This window comes from Embiotoca jacksoni, unplaced genomic scaffold, assembly GCF_022577435.1.
Source record: "Embiotoca jacksoni isolate LCO1_2020_lvr unplaced genomic scaffold, fEmbJac1.0.p SCAF_7, whole genome shotgun sequence".
NCBI lineage: Eukaryota > Metazoa > Chordata > Actinopteri > Embiotocidae > Embiotoca > Embiotoca jacksoni.
Window position 1 is genome coordinate 6,936,911 of NW_027185425.1, and position 20,000 is coordinate 6,956,910.

Below are 20,000 nucleotides of genomic sequence, written 5' to 3' on the forward strand. Positions count from 1 at the left end.
GTTAGTGCCTTTAACCGCATGGAAAAGGGCATCTCCAATTTCAGTCATTACCCGGTGAAGTGTGGAAAGCGGCTGGCAGGGGTCCGGAGACAAACCAACCTAATGCAATCATCACCCCACAGGCAGACAGGGAGCGAGGGGGATGGAAGGAGATGAGGAGAGGAAGATGGATGGAGTCAGAGCATCGGAATGACCGGGATGATGAGACTGAATGGCGATGGATTAGAGTGATGGGGAAGGGAAAGGCACGAGGAGAAAGAGATGTAGACAAAGACGAAAGCTGGGAATAGATAGGGTGAGACAGAGGGAAGGAAAGGTTGAGCGATGTCTCTGTTACAGCAGATTGTGCTGACATTGATCCATCATTAGTGCCGTCCCTGCAGGAGACAGAGAGTCAGAGAGAAACACGAGGACTTGGAGACACTGAGAGACTGTAAAAAAGACAGAAAGAGCGAGAGAGAGAGCGAGAGAGAAGAGAGGTGACTGCTTGTCTCCTCTGATTTCCTCAGACGTCTCTTTCAGAACACACTGTATGCACCTGCTCGCAGGACAACACACAGGCACACGCACACACACACACACACACACACACACACACACACTAGGGTGTTCACAGTAATAGCAAACTTCCAGGGTTAGACTATGCAGACTTTTATGGTCAATATTCATGACACATATATTTTCAAACTTGCGAGTGTATGTTTATAATAAGAATATACTTCAGATTGAATGAAGGGGCAATCAAAAAGTTCCAAGACTGCTCCTTTTGCACGTGAATGGAGTGGAGCACAATGACATCCACGAAGCAGGGGGAAGCTACAACTTTTGTGAGTAAGTACTCCAATTTAAGTCGCTTGATCACCGGCAGCACGAGTTAAACACGTTTTTGTGACCACTGGTATGTGGGGAACAGAAAGAAGCAGGCGAGAAAGGAGTGTGTGGAGCAATGATTGTGTTGCGGACGAGAAACTCATTGGTTTTGTGATCCCTTCAGAGTTGAGGTCTTATGCACTGAACACGTCAGAACATCACAGTTGAACTTCGTGTTGACAGTCTGACCCTGGGGAACAAATTCCTAGTGCACAAACCATGCATGTAGAAACCCACCTGGTTGCATTCCTGACCTGCTGTGACTTTTCTGGTTTAGAACCGTGATGTTCTGCACCTCTTGAAACACGAATGTCACTTAAAATACCTAAAACAACTCATTGCGGTAGGCTTTGTCAAGCATTTTAAAAGTCCTCGCTGTGGATTACAGGAGTTTGACACAAAATCTTATGTGCGTTCTCTGCTCATGTCCATGTTGAAAACACAGATGCGCTCGTGTCAATCGTTACAAAACATGTGTGACAGGTGCTGAAGTTGATCAAGTGATGTAACTTGGAATACTTACTCATGAAGGTTATAGCTTCCCTCTGCTCTGTGCACAGCACGTTGGTCCGTTTATTTTTGCATGCAACAGAAGCTTTCTGTGAACTTTTTGATCCTCTCTCTTTTACAGTTCATGTATATGTGATAATAAATTGGGTTTCATCTTCTGCATCTCTGAAAGGCTCTTTTGCTCCTCATCAAATGGCAATCATTCAATTTTTTTTTACTCTGAATCTATACTGAAATGTGTTTCCAGTCACCTTTGGCATCATGAAATCTGTAGTAGAAGACAGTGATATCATGAATACAGTCTATGAATTAAAAGGGATTCAAAAATTGCAGCACACAACACAGTTAGACATGAAGATTGATACTGCTCTTGAGTGGATATAATCTTGTAGTCCAACCCGGGGAAAAAAAGTTAGCTTAGCTTTTTCGACAAACTACTCCTTTAAAACACTTGGACTTCCCCTGTGTCACATCACTTGACAGCTTATACATTGGAAAAGGCTTGTGTTGTTGATACACCACAACCTTAAGGACATAAGAAAGGAGAAAAAGAAATTGCTGGGTTTATAATTTATAACCAACCCGACCCTGAAATATTCAGTATATATGTACTTACAATAAGACCTGTCCTCTTCCGAGCACACAGCACTCCACACATCCCACAGACCAGAAACTGGAAAAAGAACAAAACAACAAAGGGTTACAAGCTTCAAAAGCTCTAGTTAGTTGCCATCAGTAAAATTACTGTTCAGAAACTATATGAAATTTTAAATATTTTTCACCCCCCCCCCCCTCTTGAAGACAGGAAATGTGAATGTATTCTTGATGCTCTGTCATCCATGTGCAAATTTTCTCCCTCTAAAAATAGTGTGTCTTCGTAGGGAGCCATATTGTCCTGGTAGGCAGGAATTCAGGCTGCACTGGAACAGCATGGTGGTGTATTGTGCTGGCAGAATGAGCTTACAAGTGAGACAGCTCAGCGAGCATTGTTTTGCTGAAAGTTATGGGAAGCATAGTGATTGTGTGTGTGTGTGTGTGTGTGTGTGTGTGTGTGTGTGTGTGTGTGTGTGTGTGTGTGTAAAGGGAGAGTTTGGCTTCCCCTTATTTTCAACATCAGAATCAGTATCACTACTGTAGCGGTTATAGTTTTAATGCCATTTATTGAAAATATGGGCACACCCAATCACCAGACAGGTCCACTTCTTTGCTTCTATTTTGGAGATTTTAGCATTATTCCATGGTCTTCATCAGTTCAATCAATCAATCAATTTGTTAATTTAGCAAGTCTTCATCAAGCTACTTGTATTTGGTTTACAATTAATATTGTAAGACAAACAAAAGTTTAAATGGATTTTTCAGTATTTACAAAAAACAGTTATTATTTAATTTACATCTGTGACAGCTAAATTCAACATTGAGGATGTTCAGAAATGGATGGATTTAACAGAAGAATATGTCTCTTGTTTTAGAAACATCACTGATCAGGTTTGCTGTTTGTTGAAAAAAACTTGGAGTGAAACAGATTTGGAATAGACAGTATTAAACTAATTATTCAAGTAATCTTATGTGTGAAGAAACTCCTTCATAATTTGAACTAAAGTCACAGAAAAATATCATAAATTATACAATGATCAGTCTCCTGTTAAAGCAGGACCCTAAATCTACATCCTCAAACATTGGACATCCAATTTACTGTGAGGACAGTGGTCAATCAGTCTTATTAACTCACAGGCCATGAAAGCAGATCTAAACCTTTAGGTAATCATGAGACAAGGGTGACTGACTCAGCAAACAGAGTTCAACAGCTGTGAGCTTCAACACGAGGACGTCATATTGTGTAATATCTTTGCAGCAACTTCAAACACTGCGCAGTGGAAGCACTCACAAGGTACCTGCACTCATGCTCAGATTTTTAACCTATTTACTGTGGTGTCACTAATAACTTTCTTCCTCTTCCTGTCTGACACAGGCACAGTCTTTCAGATGTTTCAAACTTTGTTTGAGCTCCAGGCATTTACTGTAATTCTCAACAGAAAATAGACAGAATTTCCATAAATGGAGCGGCAGTCACAATAAAGCAGCTGACTCAAGGTATACGGATACTTAAAATGTCAGAAACCCACCTTTAACCGTTTCGCGGTAAAATCAAGACAATGAGGCTGAGAGCGGCAGTGTGACCGCAGGAGACATATGCAGACGACTCAGGGGATCATTGGGTGTAAAAGCTTTGACCCTTCTGAGCAGCACTGAGCAGCAATTCAAGCATGAATTGGTGGAACCAAAGTTAAGTTCTGGTGCAGCAGGACAAATGGCAGTGTGTCTGAAGTGCACACATGAAGTGCTTTCAACATGACCACAACAAACATAAATAAAGATGTGTTTGGTCTTCTCCACAGCCTGGAGCAGTGGAAAACAAAAAGGTGGACAAATAACATCCAGTTTTACTGATAAAAAGTAAACTAAATGAATAGATATCAGCTCTGTGACACACCTTCCTCAAACCAACATTTGAATGAAGCTAAAAAGCAAAAACTTGAAGGAAATATGAACTTTTTAGGAAAAATACAGATTTATTTCCTGATTTTACAGTGTTTTCAAATGTTTTGTTAAATCGTATTTTTAGTTACAGTTCCCCTCATTATAACAGTATGTAAACTTTAACACTCTTGGAAACATCTTTGAAATAAAATCCTCTGTAAACACAGAGTAGTAGCCAATTACAACTTCATGTAAGCTACTGACTTCCAGCCAATGGCCATAATGAAAACAACCATTAACCTAATTTCAAAGTAGATTTAATCTTTCTTTTCCCGCTATAAGAACAACTCATGTTGTCTTATTTAATTTTAATACTTGGAAATATGCAACCTACTGTGAACGTGTCTCAAAACCAAAAGAAGGGTTCATTAAAAAGGCAGATAGTTCCCCTGAGTTTAAACTGCGCCTCAAGCTCCCTCCACATCCCTGGAGATACTTAATCATCTAGTACTAGCAGAAAAAGTATAATGACAATTATTGTCCAGGACGTACACAGAGTCCACTCCAGACCGGTGAAGCGTCGCCCTGCTGCGGCTTGTGCTCGCCCCGGACCCAGCTGATGCCCACGGCTCCCAGGACGATGCTCGCCACACCCAGGCCAACCTCCACCACAGACAGCAGGAGCAGGCTCCACAGGATCTTGCGGCTGGAGCACATCCTGCCCCGGGCATCTCTCCGGCTCCAGCAGGAGGAGGCGGCAGGACGCGGATGAAGGCAAAAGAGGAGTCCGCTTCTCGGTGTTCCGAGGGCGGCGCGGCTCTACTGCTTCATACCCGATGGGAAAAGAGGGGTTTATCAGAGCAAGTAAATCCAAGTAGAATAGATAGCTGGAGAGTTGCGGAAGAGGTTGAAATTGGAGGTGTGAGAAGGCTGGCTCTGCGGGTGGATATTATTGGAAATAGAGAGCGCTCAGCTGAAGTTCCTCCGCTCGCAGAAGTGCGTCTGTGGCGCATGGAGCTATCCAAGGTACTTAAGCGCCACTGGAAACACACACACACACACACACACATACACACACACACACACACACACACACACACACACACACACACACACACACACACACACACACACACACACAGAGAGAGTCCAGGGACGTGGCCAGGGCATTAGTCTCAACCTCCGCCCCCTTGTGGAAACATTCAAACACCATAGGCAGATTATTGTGGACAGCTGTCATGGGCATTCAGTCCTCAGGCTCATTCAGTTTCTGATATTAAATGGACCTAACCCACAGACTTTGAAACTGAAAAGACAAGGCAAGCAGCACCTTAATGACAAGACTCTTTACAGAAGATATAAATTGGCATTTAGATGGAATGTAAAACAAAATTATATTGATACATGTTTAAAAAAAGAAAAAAAAAGAAAAGGAAATAGAATAGAATATAGAATCAGAAATAAAAAAAAAATCAAAATTACTTTAACAAATGTCAGCGCCGAACACAAAGCTTTTAAGAGCTATGCTTGTTCATCCTTTTTATTCCCAGTTTTGGATGATGAGATCACTGTGTCTTCAACCTTACATACAACCTTTACCTGCCAGACTGGTAGAACTGCAACATCTTATTCGCCCTACCTCTTTTCCTCCAACAAGCACATTAAACTAAAAACAACTTAGACTACAAGTATGCTGTTCTTCATGTTTCAGTCTTTTGTGCCCAACAGTTACCGAGGAAACACAGTGACATCAGTGTTTACAAAAGTACCAAAATAAACACATTTGGAAATTAAGTTACTTTAGTATAATTTAATAAACAAAAAAATCTCAAGAGTGACACAAATATGAATCAAAGTCAATTCACCTCAAAACTCATGCGAGATATAGACATTATTCTCAAGTATTGTTTAAAAGATCTATTTCTTTGTTTCACCCAGGCTGATATTTTTATTATGCAAAGCACTGATTAACTAAAATCAACTAATCATTTGACCTCTTGTCCTATCCCCTCTTGTGGATCCAGTTCTCAAATCACACCTCACAGTGATGTCAGCATCTCCGCTGTATAGTTCAGTGTCGAGCTGAACAGGTTATGAAAACCTGGTTTCTTTGCTGTGTCCGTTGGGGATTCCACATCGAACCGAACCCACTTCTGAAAAGCTGGATGAGGACCCTGTGGCATGCTTTAAAAATGGCAGTCTATATCTCCATGGAAAAGAAAACCCCTCCCAGTGCTTTGATCACCCTGCACACAAGGGATCTGTCATCTGTCAGAACAATACTGTTGATGTTGGCGAAGGTAAAGCACGCTTTGAAATCTAGCTACACACCAAGAGGCCAGAACCACAGCAGAACTGCAGGCTTTTCATTTGGATAAAGGCCTTCATAATGTTCCTCATCTTCATCAGCATGTGGCAGTAGTCAGATATTTCCACTACCTCCCTTTTCTTTTCCTATGAGGTGTCCTTCAACAATAATTGCTAAGAAACCAGCTGATTAGTTACATAAATAATTGTGCAAGTTAAACTTACATTAATCAAAACATCTTAACATGGAGACGCAGTATCTTGAAAGCTACCTACTGACAACATGCCTTTCCCAGCCCCTTCTAAAACAAAAAGCTATAGATTCAAAAATCTAAGAAAAGAGCTTTCTGTCTGTCCTAAATAAAATCAAAGTATTTGAAATGAGCCTGCAGGAGACAGTAGAGCTAGCACAACTCCATTAACATACATCGAGTGATGTGGGCTGTCTGCGTGTGTGTGCATGTAGAGGGTTTTACCTGATCAATGATCAATCAACAGGGCACAGAGTGAGCAACTACTGAAGGATACAGAATCATTGAGCTGTTACAGTAAGCTCTGCTGTTTCAAGGGTGTGTTTACACTGAAAGTTCAGGTTCAACATGAGTTCAAGTGCAATACAAGTTTCATTTACTGCAGATATAAGATGAACTGCACGGTGAAACTGCATGAACCTGTAACCTGTGCTTTATCTATAATAAAGAAACAGGCCAATTTGATGTTTGGACCTTGTGGTGAGATTGTTTGGCTCACTGTTTCAATTCTCAAAAAGGTACTAACTCAAATTTATTGTTGTCTAATTAATGATTTCAGTTTCTCGTGGCACGAGCTGTAGTGCAGCCCTTCTGGATGTGGCGTCGACTTTCCATTATGTTTTCAAAAATTTTGATTACATAAGACATACAGCAGTAGCTTCAGTAGAAAGTTGCTGTTGACTTGGCCCGGCAGATTTTTATTAGTCTGGGATAAGAGGCTGTTTTTGGCTCATTGCCATTGAACTGTACAGTAGCTTGTGATCAATGGCAGACTTGATGACACGCTGAATTTCTTTCTCTCTGCTTTTCAAGCCGACAGACACATCTTATTTAAATCCTATTCCCACTCTCTTAGCCTCGTTTTGTTGTTTTAACCAGAACCAGCATCATTTTTCGTGGTATTTCATGGTAGGACTGCAGCCTTCCTTTCCTTCATTACTTCTTTCCTTAAGTGTGCCCTGCACCCCTGATCTCAGTAAGACCTCCATTTATAGATGTATTATATTTGGACCTTTAACATTGCCTCTGTATTTTTAGGGTGCATACAAATTTCTGTTTTGCTGTCACTGAGCCACATGAGGATGTTAAATCTGGGCATTAAAATCATATAATTTCCAAAGAGCTGTCATGCCAAAACATGTAATACATCCAACAGTTCACTAGAAGATATGGTAGCAGTGTCACATTTTGACTTGCCAAGGTGTGAAAAATAAGGTGCCTTTAGTTTAGTCAGCAAAACCACATGGTTACGTTTAGGGAAAAGGTCATGGTTTGGGTTAAATATGAAACATTCACAGTTTGGTTTATTTTAGGCACCAAAACTGATTAAGGTTAGGAGAATATGATTTTTTTTTTTCCACACTCGCCTTTTACAATGGCCCAAAGCAGCAGCAGAGTGTAGATATATAAACTGATATCCAGCTAAGTGGATAAAGAGAAGAGATTTCAGGAGGTGCCTGGAACTACGGTGTCCCCAGAGGCCCATTATATGCTTCTCAGTGGTGCCATTCACTTTTCATGTGGCTCTGAGTCATTAGGATATATATGGCTGTCGGTCTGTAATGAGTCTAGCACTGGGCAAACATCAATCTGTCATCGCTCCCGGGGGATGAGATAAGTGAGGGAGATTAAAGATGCCACAGGATACTTGGAGATTGTCATTGTATCTCGGATGCTTCAGTGGAGGTGTGACAGCATCAGGCGAGACAGCAACTCTGCTGAATTATTGCCTCTTAAAGTTTTCAGTAGTCAGATACACTGATACAGGTGAGGGATAACTGAATTGCCTTGACACCATGTTTCCTGATTGTCCCTTATTGTACGGCCACAGCATAATAGTGTTGTGTGTTCCTCATGTTCAGGACAGAAAAAGCAGCTTGGCATCTGGGTTTGGAGAAATGATCTGTCAGACACCTGGCAGGTAGGAAGAGTTTTTAATCCAAGGGGGTCCTGCTATATTGTTAAATCTAATTTTCTGTCAATTTAGGTTATTTTCAAAAGTCAAAAGAAATCAATTACTTCATTTCTTAATTACAGATAACCCTAACGGATTAGGCTGGCCCCCAATGACCCAATTTTATATAAACTACTTGTTAAAAGACGTGGCCATAAGATTAGCTAATTGAGTAGGGCTTGCCTTAGCTGACATTGCATTTGTGCTGCAAATTTATTAACAGGCTGGGGTTTGTTCGGGAATGTTTTTAGGGTAAATTCAGGAAGTTGCTCTCTTTGCTTGTTAAAACATAGAAGTTCTTTCTTGGCCTTGATAAAGAAGCCCCGAGGTTTACTTTTCAAGGATTTCAGCCAAACCTCAAGTATGCATTCAGCAAAGACAGCAAACCACATCATTTGTTAAGGCAAATATTGCAAACATTTCGCTCCATGCTGCACAAAAATGGATGCACGCATGCACGCACACACACACACACACACACACACACACACACACACACACACACACACACACACACACACACACACACACAAATCCAGCATTGACAGCAGTGTCGGCCTTCAGTCAGTCATGTGAGAGAAGCGTGTTACACACACATCATTAACTCAAAAGTATCAAATGCTCACAGATTCACCATGGCAGTGATTAATGATAAATTAAAATAAACACAGACACACACACACACACTGGATCTACTAAATATTTCCAAGAAGTCTGATAGTCGATGTAAAATTTTATTTGACTGTCTTTCCAAAAACTCAAATGGTTTGAGGCATATAAAGAGCTAGTCATTGCATTCCTGAGCTCTAGATGTTGCTACCCACTCACTCACTCACACACACACACACACACACACACACACACACACACACACACACACACACACACACACACTGCAAATACACTGCTGCCAAACTGGACCTCCATATATTTAAAAAAAACAAAAACCTTTCCTTCCTGTGTCAAGGGTTGAGAGTAAGACATGAGAGGTTCCTATTTCACCTCCTACTGATGACTAAGGGAAGATACCAGAATCTGAGAGGATGATGTGTCTTTGTGTGTGTGTGTGTGTGTGTGTGTGTGTGTGTGTGTGTGTGTGTGTGTGTGTGTGTGTGTGTGTGTGTGTGTGTGTCAATGTTTTTGGAGCAAGCTGGCAGGAAAAGGAGGAAGAGGAGGAAAAGGAAGAAGCAATGCAAAGACTGTGGTAGATGACCGAAGAAACGGAGGAATGAAGTAGAAAGGATCTGAGGGATAAAAGAGGAGGAAGAGGAGAAGGAGATGAAGAGAGATTATGCAATCAATCAATAGATTTTTACTGTGTGCTCTGACGAAAACAACCAATTCTAAAATCAATTCTCTCTCAACTTTTCTACTGACTCTTGCAACTTGAATGTCTTCCTTTAAATCTATACACAGTCGAAGCGCTCAAATATCCACCCGGCTCTTCCTTTACCTTCTGAATGAAAGCTGTAGCCGCCATCCCCCTCCATCAGCTCCTGACAGGACACTCAGGCAATGAGATGGTGTGGGTCATGAAAGGTCAAAGGTCACAAGAATGTCTCACTTAATTAATGACTTAGCAGTGAGTAAGGTTAACCAAGTTGCTTGTATGAAAAGGTCACGCCACCCTCTGTGAGTAATTAGCGTTTCTGTGTGGTTGTTAGCGAGTGTGTGGTGACTGAAAGTGTTTCGCTCCTCCACCTTGAGTGTGATGCAGGCTTTTAATCACCTGTCTCATCTGTCAAAACAAATTAAGTAGAGAAGTAATTTCCTGTATCATAATGCAAGCAAAGCACTTTCTCATTTTGTTTGTGTGTACATTAAGTGTGAGTATGTGTTGGCTCTAAGTGACTGGCATGCAGCGTGAAAAAGTGCATTTCCTTTAACTGCAGGGCATGTGGCTGTAGTTATTGCCAGGAGACTGGTGGGGGAATGCCCTTGAACTCAGGAGAAAAACAACACCCACGCCAAATCACAGCACACGTGGACACTGGCCTCACTCCCAGTCTCCCAAATAAACAGCCTAGGTTAAAGAAAGAGAGGGTGAAAGCCTCTTAATGCCACTCGCATTCACTCTTACAGCAAAGGTAAACATGGGTTTTCTGTTTTCACCAGAACTTAAGAACATTCGCTCCTTGTTTCCTGTCAATCACCGAAGCATCAGGAGAAAATGAGGCAACAGAAACTGAGTTCAGAATTTCCAAAAGTTAGCCTCATATCAGCTGTGCATTGAAGCAAAGAAAGTCATCTTAGCTCAGCATAATATATAAACTTGGACTGGAGCTCTGTCCAAGGTGCAACAAATCGGTGTAAAAGCTAAAGCTAAAGCTCACAAATGACACATACAGTCATTTGATTCCTTGTCAAACATTATTTACCACCAACTTCTGGTTAGTTTAGCACAGCACATTATGTCATTATGACATTAGTCAGCGAGAAAAGATACTTGTTACAGCAGTCAAATGTGTGCTAAGAAGGTAAAGGGGGAGCTTAATGATGCAACTGCACTTCGTGGGTGTTCTACTGTGGTCAATACTCCTCTTGACGCACTCAATGTTTCCATACGTAAGGTGCAATGTGTAGAGGGGGGAGCAAAGGAAGTGGATAGAGGTACATACACTTGTAATGATGCTGTGAATCATTATGAAATTAGTAGAAAGTAAAACTTGGCCAGAGAAGGCAGTCAAGGGACATTTTAAACTAATTTTACACAATAATCTATTTACAGGTTGTTTCAAGACTTTTGTGGAACCACTGGGAAAAAATAAATTGCCTCAAGTTATGTCAAACAGCTTGGGGCTACATTAGCCACTAATAGCACAACACACCCACTGACTGAATTGCTGAAAATCAAGAGGCATTGTAGGTAATGCAGGCAAGAGGTTTTGCATGGAATAAAAAACTTTGCAAATTACATACACCATGCAAATTACTCTGAAATTTTCTCCGCAAAAAAATGATTTATGGGGACATTTATTATGAAAACATTCCATCCAGCTGCACTGAGAGAAATATCAACAGCAGCATTAACCTAACAGCTGTCAGTTCGCTATTAACTTTTTTGTTTGTTTACTCTATATGCAAATGCAACAAGTCAACAAAGAAAGGTGGCCTCTTAAAAACATCAGTACATGAACAATAAATGTTATTATTTCTGCAAAAGACAAACACGACATCTGCTCTCATTTCTCATAAATGGATATTGTTATGAGAAGAAGCCACAGCAATAACCTTCTTGTTCATCAGCACATTATGCAGCCTGTCTCTTTGGATGTCTGTCCGTGCTTTTGTTTCCCAAACTGTTTTTTTTGTTGTTGTTTGATTTAGCTCCTTTCCATTCGTTATCCTGATGTGACCTGACTCACCTGTCAGTAAGGTGATTGTATAACATTTTTAGCAGCCATTCATCCATTTTCCATCACTATAAAGTACATACTGTACACAAACAACCAGGCAGGATCACATGAAGCCGATGCCTCTCACCTCATCCGCAGTGGGTCTGCATTAGTTTTAGTTTTGTGCTTTTATCAGACGCACTTATTACAGTTTTTGATTTGCTGTGTTTTTCCTCTGAATCAACTTACCTATACTCAAAATATGCCTGAATAAGATTTATCATCTCAAAATCATTTTCGTATATCAATGAAATTAAGTAAAAATTTTAGATTTAAAACCACAATGGAAGCTACACACATACTGCGTCACCTAATTGTTTTGGGTTTCTGCAAACAAAAAACTATAATATGTGTCTATTATATATATTTTTCACTTAAACACAGACACTGTTAAGATTTACAAACTGTGTTCTGGATCTATTTCCTGTATTTTCTAAGTTGTATCTTTCAGCATTTGAGCAGCATCTGCTGTGTGGGCAGCAGCCCAGCCAAGTAAACAAGGCTCTTATTAACTATTAAACACTTCACAGCAGGGACTGCAAAACACACACATACACACACACACACACACACACACACACACACACACACACACACACACACACACACACACACACACACACACACACACACACACGCATTAACACAAAGATGCACAAATGCAAGTACGTTTGAAGAGTGGCTGAGAGTCCCAGTGCAGAGTCAGTGGCCTCTTTTTTCCTCCAGTCACAGTGAAATTGGATCTCTCTCTCCAGCCTCTGTAAGGAGGTTGTACACTTCAAAACCCGGCTGTCCACATCCCTCTTGGCCTCTAATGGACGGACAGATGAATGACTTAGTAAGCAAAGTGCAAGCCAACCTGATTCACCTCTACTACAGACACCTGAGACCTTAAAACATGCTCTCTCTAGTGTGTAATGTGCAAGCATGTGAGTGACCACAGACACCATCCTCTAAGTCCTGCACCCTGACCTTTGACCTGTATCTGTAAAATCACAAAAACTGATCATAGTCTCATCAACAATGCACATCCACCTCCTTCCTCTGAAACCGTTTCATCTGTCACTATCGTGGAACTTTAGAGAACACAGGAAAGAGACCAAAATGTGAGACACAGGACATTTTTGTCCCTAGCCACCCTTCACTTCATGTCGTGACTTTTGCTTACAAGGTGGCACCACTGGAGGGCGCTGTCACACCAAGACAGTCCAAAAAAAGGATATTTACTAAAAAATAAACAGCAGCTTCAAGTCAGTCAGAGATTAGGATGAAGTGGAAGGCTGACTTATCTCAATTAATGACTACACCTTTTAATTACTTGAGTGTTTTATTATGTTAGTTCTATTATTAAGGTCTTATCATGGCGACCTATCCAGGGTGTACCCTGCCTTCGCCCAAAGTGAGCTGGGCTGACCGTGACCCTGTTCAGGATAAAGCGGCTATAGATGATGGATGGAAATGCATGAAAATAGTTTTAATGCCCATCAAAGTATGTTCAGTTTACTGTTAGGCTATATGAAACACAGAACATTTGCAGATCCTCACATTTAAGAAACAGATAAAGTGTTGCATTTTGTTGTCGTAACTCATTACAATAAATAAGTAAACTGATTAATTGTTTGTCAAAGTTACTGAAGGGCAATTCCAAATTATTTTGTGTGATTGTTTGATTCATTGCAACACTTTTTACATCAGCTGATAGTGTAACATTTTTTCAGTTCAGTTTTTTTGGGGCTCATTGTGTAAAGTAAACAGAAAAGGAAGGCTGGTATTACATTTATGGGAGACTGACTTTGGTCAAAGTTGTGGATGTGTGTGTCTGCTCTGAGAGTGAAAAGTTTGTCTTTGATGTTTTCATTCTCCACCTCACTCCTGGCTGGGTCCTGACCACAGGAGCAGCCCACTGAATGACAAAGGAACTTGTTCACCCAGGAAGGAAACTCCCTGCCTTCCCAAAGGACGTCAGTCCAAAGTCCAATACAACAGCTGTGTGTGTGTGTGTGTGTGTTTCTGAATGAGAAGGAGGAAAGAGGAGGACTGTGTCAATAGACACACATTCGCTAATTCCCTCTAGTTTACCGCAAAGCATCAAAGGCTGAGTGTCATACTGATACTGCCAGTTTGTTTTGAGAATCATAAAACAATCCTCCCTCCATCCTCCATCAAAAACAATCCTCCCTCTCTTCCTTCCTTTCTCACAACAGATTCAGCTTTCTCTAGTATTTGCACTTCTGCTGTTGGTGCATAAACTTTCTGTTGTAGGATGACATATTTGGGAATGACGCATTGGGAGGCGGAGGGACATGGACACACCCACACACACACCATCAACTCCACTTGGACAAATAAATGGACACCCACACAAGTGATGTAATAGCTTCCTGGAGCTGCTGGTGTTTCAAAGTGAATGAGTGTTTCAGGCCTCAGCCAACTGGAGGATAGTATATAGTAGATGCAGAGCAAACATATTTACACCACTATCAGAACTCCCATTATATACAATATGCTCTGTCATCAGATCCACCTCACCGATCTGCCTGTTTGAATACAAGTATGTTTTATGCACACTGTAATGTAAATAAAAATGCAACAACTTACACTGTTACTATAAATATGTTTATGCTGCGTCAACTACGTGTTGTTTTCCATTGTTAAAACTAAGATAAAAGATTTATTTCTTTTCACTCAGTTCAGTTTGTTTGCAGCACCACATTCCTGATATGTCCATCTCTACAAGTTTCTGATGAATCAGACTTAGTTGCAAAGTTAAAAGCTGTGTAAAGGCCTGTAGCAACATCCTATTTCTTTTAGTACTTTTGTGATAGCATCCAAGAATAATGGAATCGTTTACAGGTGTTTAAACCTTGTAAGTCATGGCCTTTAAAAAGATGTAAATCAATGTTCATGTTCAACGTTTTTGAGCTACAGACAACCACAATAAAACTAGTAAACACATAAATATTCCAATATAAAAGAATTTCAAGAGATTCACTTTAATTACACTAAACTATTTTTGTTTTCCATATAGTGTGAGGATAAGTTTAGTTTGACTGACAGAGTTTAAGTTAAAAGATGCCTACCATGATCACTATCTAACTAAATCAAAGTAAATCATTCAGCACACATTAAAAAGACGTGGAGGGGCCGCGGCTGCTTTTCTGTTGTGTTGAAGCATTCCTGCTCTGTGAACTGTGCAATTTGACCTGACATTTCCTAATTGGCCAGTTAGGCAGTTAATGGCTGCTTTTGAACTTGAAATCTGCATCATTATTAAACAGCTTCTCAACAAAGATGCAAAACTGTATGAAGCTTCAAACATATAATACTCAGTTTGTTGTTGACAGTGCCGACTATCCTTGGTTCTCCTAGCTACCATGTGACTGAGCCGGTATCAGTTACTGGAGAGGAAAGAGGAAAAGAGCAGGTCAGTGAAGCAGAGAACTAATGATAGTTTGATGGATTTTACTGTAGACATTCCCTACAGTGACACCGTTTGAAACCCCAAAAACCTTCCTGGATGATGAGCAGATATGATTAGTTTGTTATAGATAATTTTAAGCCTTTGTCAGCTTTCAGAGCTCTGCCTTTTACAGAACCCATTTAATTGTTCGCCTGCTGTCCTCTTCTACTGTCACTGCCCTTCCAATTGTCTCATCTCTTTTGTGGGTTACACTGCAGCCTGGGCAGCACTATACAATCTTCCATACCTGATTTCCCGCCTTTTATTATCGCCAATAAAAGAAACGGCAGCTAAAGGAAGCCAATGAACTAATTGATTTAAGTAATCCATGAGAATTTAAACTGAATTTGTTTGTATTTTACATTTGTTTACACAATCATGGTCCCTCCAGTAAGCGCAGCCCGTTACAAAGGACACAGTGTCAACATTGAGGCTATGTTAGGCATCTGCAGAGGAACCTTTGTTGCATGTAATCAGTGGGTCTATCACCTGGAAATCAGATCTGATTTCCATATGACTGCTGGTTCACTTCACATCACAGTCGCACAGTTGTGTCAGGGAAATATAACCTGGGTGGAGGTTTGGAAGAGGGAGTCTGGATGTGTATGTGTGGACTGGCCTCCAAATTGAACCACCACAGGATGGCATATCATTATTACCCCTCCCTGCTGCAGCCCTGCAGTCCAAAATGTGTTATTCCCCTGAACATAGTTGGAAGTCCTTGAGAGCAGTGTCTTCCTCCCTCCCGCCCTCTTCTTTTCATGGTGAGGCTGGCACTGAGCCGGAGAGCAGCTCCGTTGGCCTTCATAGAATTACTGTAACAAAGTTGCGCACAGCTGGCACCCAGGATGTGAGTGAGAAAGTCAGGGACTCTCCAAGACTCCCTAGTGAGCGGGAAAGGGCATGATGGGGAGAATAGATACCCAAACTCTCCGAACAGTCTCGTTTCACTTTCATATTTCAAGGACAGATGAGTGTGTATTTCTGAGTGGTGCCATGAAAACTAGCAGGTTTTCATTCACTGGGGAGAATTTAAAATACCAGAGTTTAAAAGGACAATTAGATATTTCTGTAGTTGTCAACTCTGAATGGTTTTGTTATGTTTGTACATAACAATTTTATGATGATGTAACTGTGATGTCATCAAGGTTGTCTCTGGGGCTTGGAGACAGTAATATGTTTACAGAAAGCCTGAGTTACAAACTGCAGATGCTGAGTTTAAAGGATATAAACATTCACCAGGCAGGATAGTTCCCAACAAACAGTGGTTTCCATCAGTTTGCTCAGTTGTCATCATGAGACCTACATTTGTGTGATCAGTGTATCCACTCATTGATTAGTCTGACCCTTTCCTAGTCAAACCTGTGACCAGTTTAGGACTGGTGTTCATAGACAGATGATTTATTTCATATTCATTTTGTCCAGAGTTCTTGCTGATGAGGTGTACAAGCAGAATAAAGGGTTCATCACAAGGAACTGACTCCTCTTAATTTGAAGGCTCTGATTAGATCATCTGAGAGCCCAGGAATCTCATACCATAGTCTTCAGCCACCTGATAACAACTAACAGTCTCCATAGCATCTTACCAAACTCAATCCGGTGCTCCATGAGATGCAGTTCAAAGCAACAGATAAAATTGGTAAAAGGATCTTAAATAAATATTATTTTGTCAAACTATTATTTTGTAGATTAAGCATGACCATGAATCTGTTTGTACAATGTACATCAAAAACAGATCTACTTGTGGGTAATATTTATGCACTAAAACCGCAGGAAACCAGCTTTGAGGGTCACTGATTCTTGTTAATCACTGCATCCTGATACAAAAGAATCTAGTCATTCTGGAGAAGCAGTGTTGTAATCACTTTTGGACACTGAATTTTTTGGGAATAAAGAAAAACAACGGGTCACTGCGGTCTGTTTTGTGCTGAATGTCACGCTGGCAGTCAAGTGTAGCGTAGGTGTCTCCATGCGTCTGTGCGTGCGCTTGTGTACGCTTGACCACAAGGCCACCGACGGTCAACGTAAATGTCACCATTGTCATCGTAAGAACCACGGGGTTTCCTTGGTTATATCCAGGAGGCAGAAAACGGATGTTTTCTGAAATCTAAGTGCATGCTATCATTCCAACCACTAAACCTCAAAGGAAATATTTAATTGCTGTTTCTTCTTACCTCTGACGTATATCTCAATTCAATTCAAGCATGTTAAAGTGGTATTGCCATATATAATGTTCTTCAAGTGCAGAGCTTGAAGTTTCTTCTTAATTTCAAACCATCATCCCCGACCTGTCTGAAGCCAATGAAAGTGAGAGATGGAAGAGGAAGTGGGTCAATGATGATAATTTTCCAGAGTGGTGATGAGGTTTATGGGTATTGTGGTCTCAGCTTGAAAAAGCTCTCACACAAACATGGTTTAAGGAAGGGGATTTTTTTTTTCTATTATGTTTTTATCAACGTATGTCTGTCAGGTTGTTTTGATATTTATAGAAACAAATTAAAAAGAAGTTGTAAAACTGGGAATATTCACCGTACTTCCATCACCCATACTGCATCTCACATAACAAACAAATGCTTTTTGTTGTGCATAAAAAAAAATGTTTTGGACAATTATAGCAATGGTTTTGATTTAAGATTATATGATATACATCATATCTTACATTAAACACTCACCCAGAGGATGCACCAAAAAGGATTATCATTAATGATAAAATATTACTGTTTAGCAGTCAAATTTTATTGATAAACAAATATTTGCACATAAATCTTGTATTTAAGGGATGTACATTGTATTAAATAAATGCTTTTGGTGTTTATATAATTATAAAACATATCCATTTGTCTTTAAGATTTCCTTTCTGAAGCTAAATCTTACTGTATGCTAAGCAATTGCTCCAATCTTTTATGTTTTCTGTCAACTCAACGCTCTGCGCTGAAGGTCAAATACATTATTCACGATGAACAGATGCATGCTTATTTCCCAAAAGACAAACAAATCTGTCCTGCAACCATATGACCTGTATTTTAAATAAGGGGGACACGTTTCACTTTATATTGAATAGAGAAAATCTACAATGTTGGTATCACTGGTTAATTCTGCACCTAACATAAAACATAAAATCGACGGCTGAATTTGAGAACCTTTCTGGATTTTAGCGAGGGAAAACAACACCCAGCCTGGAGGTCTAGGTTAGGTTAGGTTAGGTTAGGTAGTTACTTTATTAATCCCCGAGGGGAATTTTTTTTCGCTACAGCAGCATACAGAAGCAATAAGATAATAATAGAATAATAGAAAAGCAATAAAATAGCAATAAAAAAATATAAAATATAAAATGCACAGTATATACAGTATATACAGTACAGTATATATCTATATATCCATATATATATTATATACAAACAACCAAGAAACACAGTCAACAGTGTTATTGTTATGTGATCGATTTTGCCAGAGGTGAGTTATTGTACAGTCTCATTGCGGTCGGCAGGAATGATCTCTACCATAGATCTTCATTATTGTTAAAAAAAAAAAAAAAAAAATATATATATATATATATATATATATATATATATATATGAACACACATATATATGAACACACAATTAGCCCAATCAACACTGTTGCAGGACAGGTACCGTGCATTTTTATTACAAATCTCTAAATGTGTGATTTACTCTTGTTGGAATAATGTTTGTTAAAAGACAACGAATTTAAGGAAATTATTTTGCTGTTTTTTAAAACTAACAATTTGTGGGACCCTTTTAAAAAAAAATTACATCTTAAAAACTCATATACAGCACTTGTGGTTATGTACCCCTGAAGTTGGTAACAACTGACAGATGGAATAAAACATTGTTGTTTTTGATATTTGAAAAACTTTGGCTATCACAGATAATTTATATTCATGCCTTTTTTCCTCAATCAAAATGACCTTTTGGCCTACAAAATATAAAAAATACTCAACAAATCACTTTTAATCTCAAAGCTACACAAAAATTAGACCTCCACTGGAAAGATTCAATAAACACAACCATTGCCTGATCAGTAGTTTAATGTAGTAAAATTGGTTCTCAAAACGGTTTGTACGCATTGTGACATTTGAAATACTGAAGTGGTTCCATTAGAAGCACGAGTGCTCAGATCAGACAATGTGACTGCACCTCTTACGCCTCAAACATTTCAGTTCTATGTTGAATTTCCACAGAGGACGCTTTCATTACATTGTTAGAAATATAGTAATACTCGTGTTTTAAGAGGAACAAAAAGGTTTCTCTGTGCTATTTTTGGACTTCCATGTTGTCAGTGAAGTGAAGTGCGCCTGTCTGCGGTTAACGGTTTGATGACAGCAGCCACGTTTATATCGTAATACCACATCATGTAGCTAGTGTGTTATTTCGATAAAAGGGGAAATTTGAGATTAACGTCATCTTCACTAACGTAAGGGGGGAAATAAACAAGGCTAAATAGTAAAGTAAGAGGAGGAAGGTGATGTTATTCGGATTTTGAAGGTGAGAGTTTAAATCACCAAATGCAAATCTTGACATATAGCATGGAAGGGGAATTCAGATTGCTGTGGTGATAACTGAAGTGTGACGAAGTAAACTCCTGTATGCCAAATATTTTACAACTGTGCATATGCTAGGCCTCCACCTACAGATCATCCAAAAAAATACTGACATTCAAACACACAAAGAAAACTGTGACCAAATGTCACGAGTCCCTCTGTGCACTTGTGGTGGTTGGTTTAGATCTGTGTGCATGGGAATCCCCATGCA

General features: G+C 39.9%; 1 protein-coding gene across 2 annotated transcripts in view; it reads right to left on the reverse strand.

The window, feature by feature from the left end:
* The window catches only part of LOC138214449 (transmembrane protein 196), a 29,196-nt gene that overhangs the window by 3,058 nt on the left and 6,138 nt on the right, over positions 1–20,000 (reverse strand). Inside the window, exons 3-4 of one of the 2 annotated variants that reach the window (XM_069176086.1) lie at positions 4,411–4,683; positions 1,997–2,053 (exon numbers count right to left, since the gene is read on the reverse strand). In XM_069176086.1, the coding sequence (XP_069032187.1) occupies positions 1,997–2,053; positions 4,411–4,575 (222 nt within the window). In that variant the 5' untranslated portion in view covers positions 4,576–4,683. Of the gene's footprint in view, positions 1–1,996; positions 2,054–4,410; positions 4,996–20,000 lie in introns of those variants that run through there. The other variant, XM_069176087.1, reaches the window with a different exon arrangement.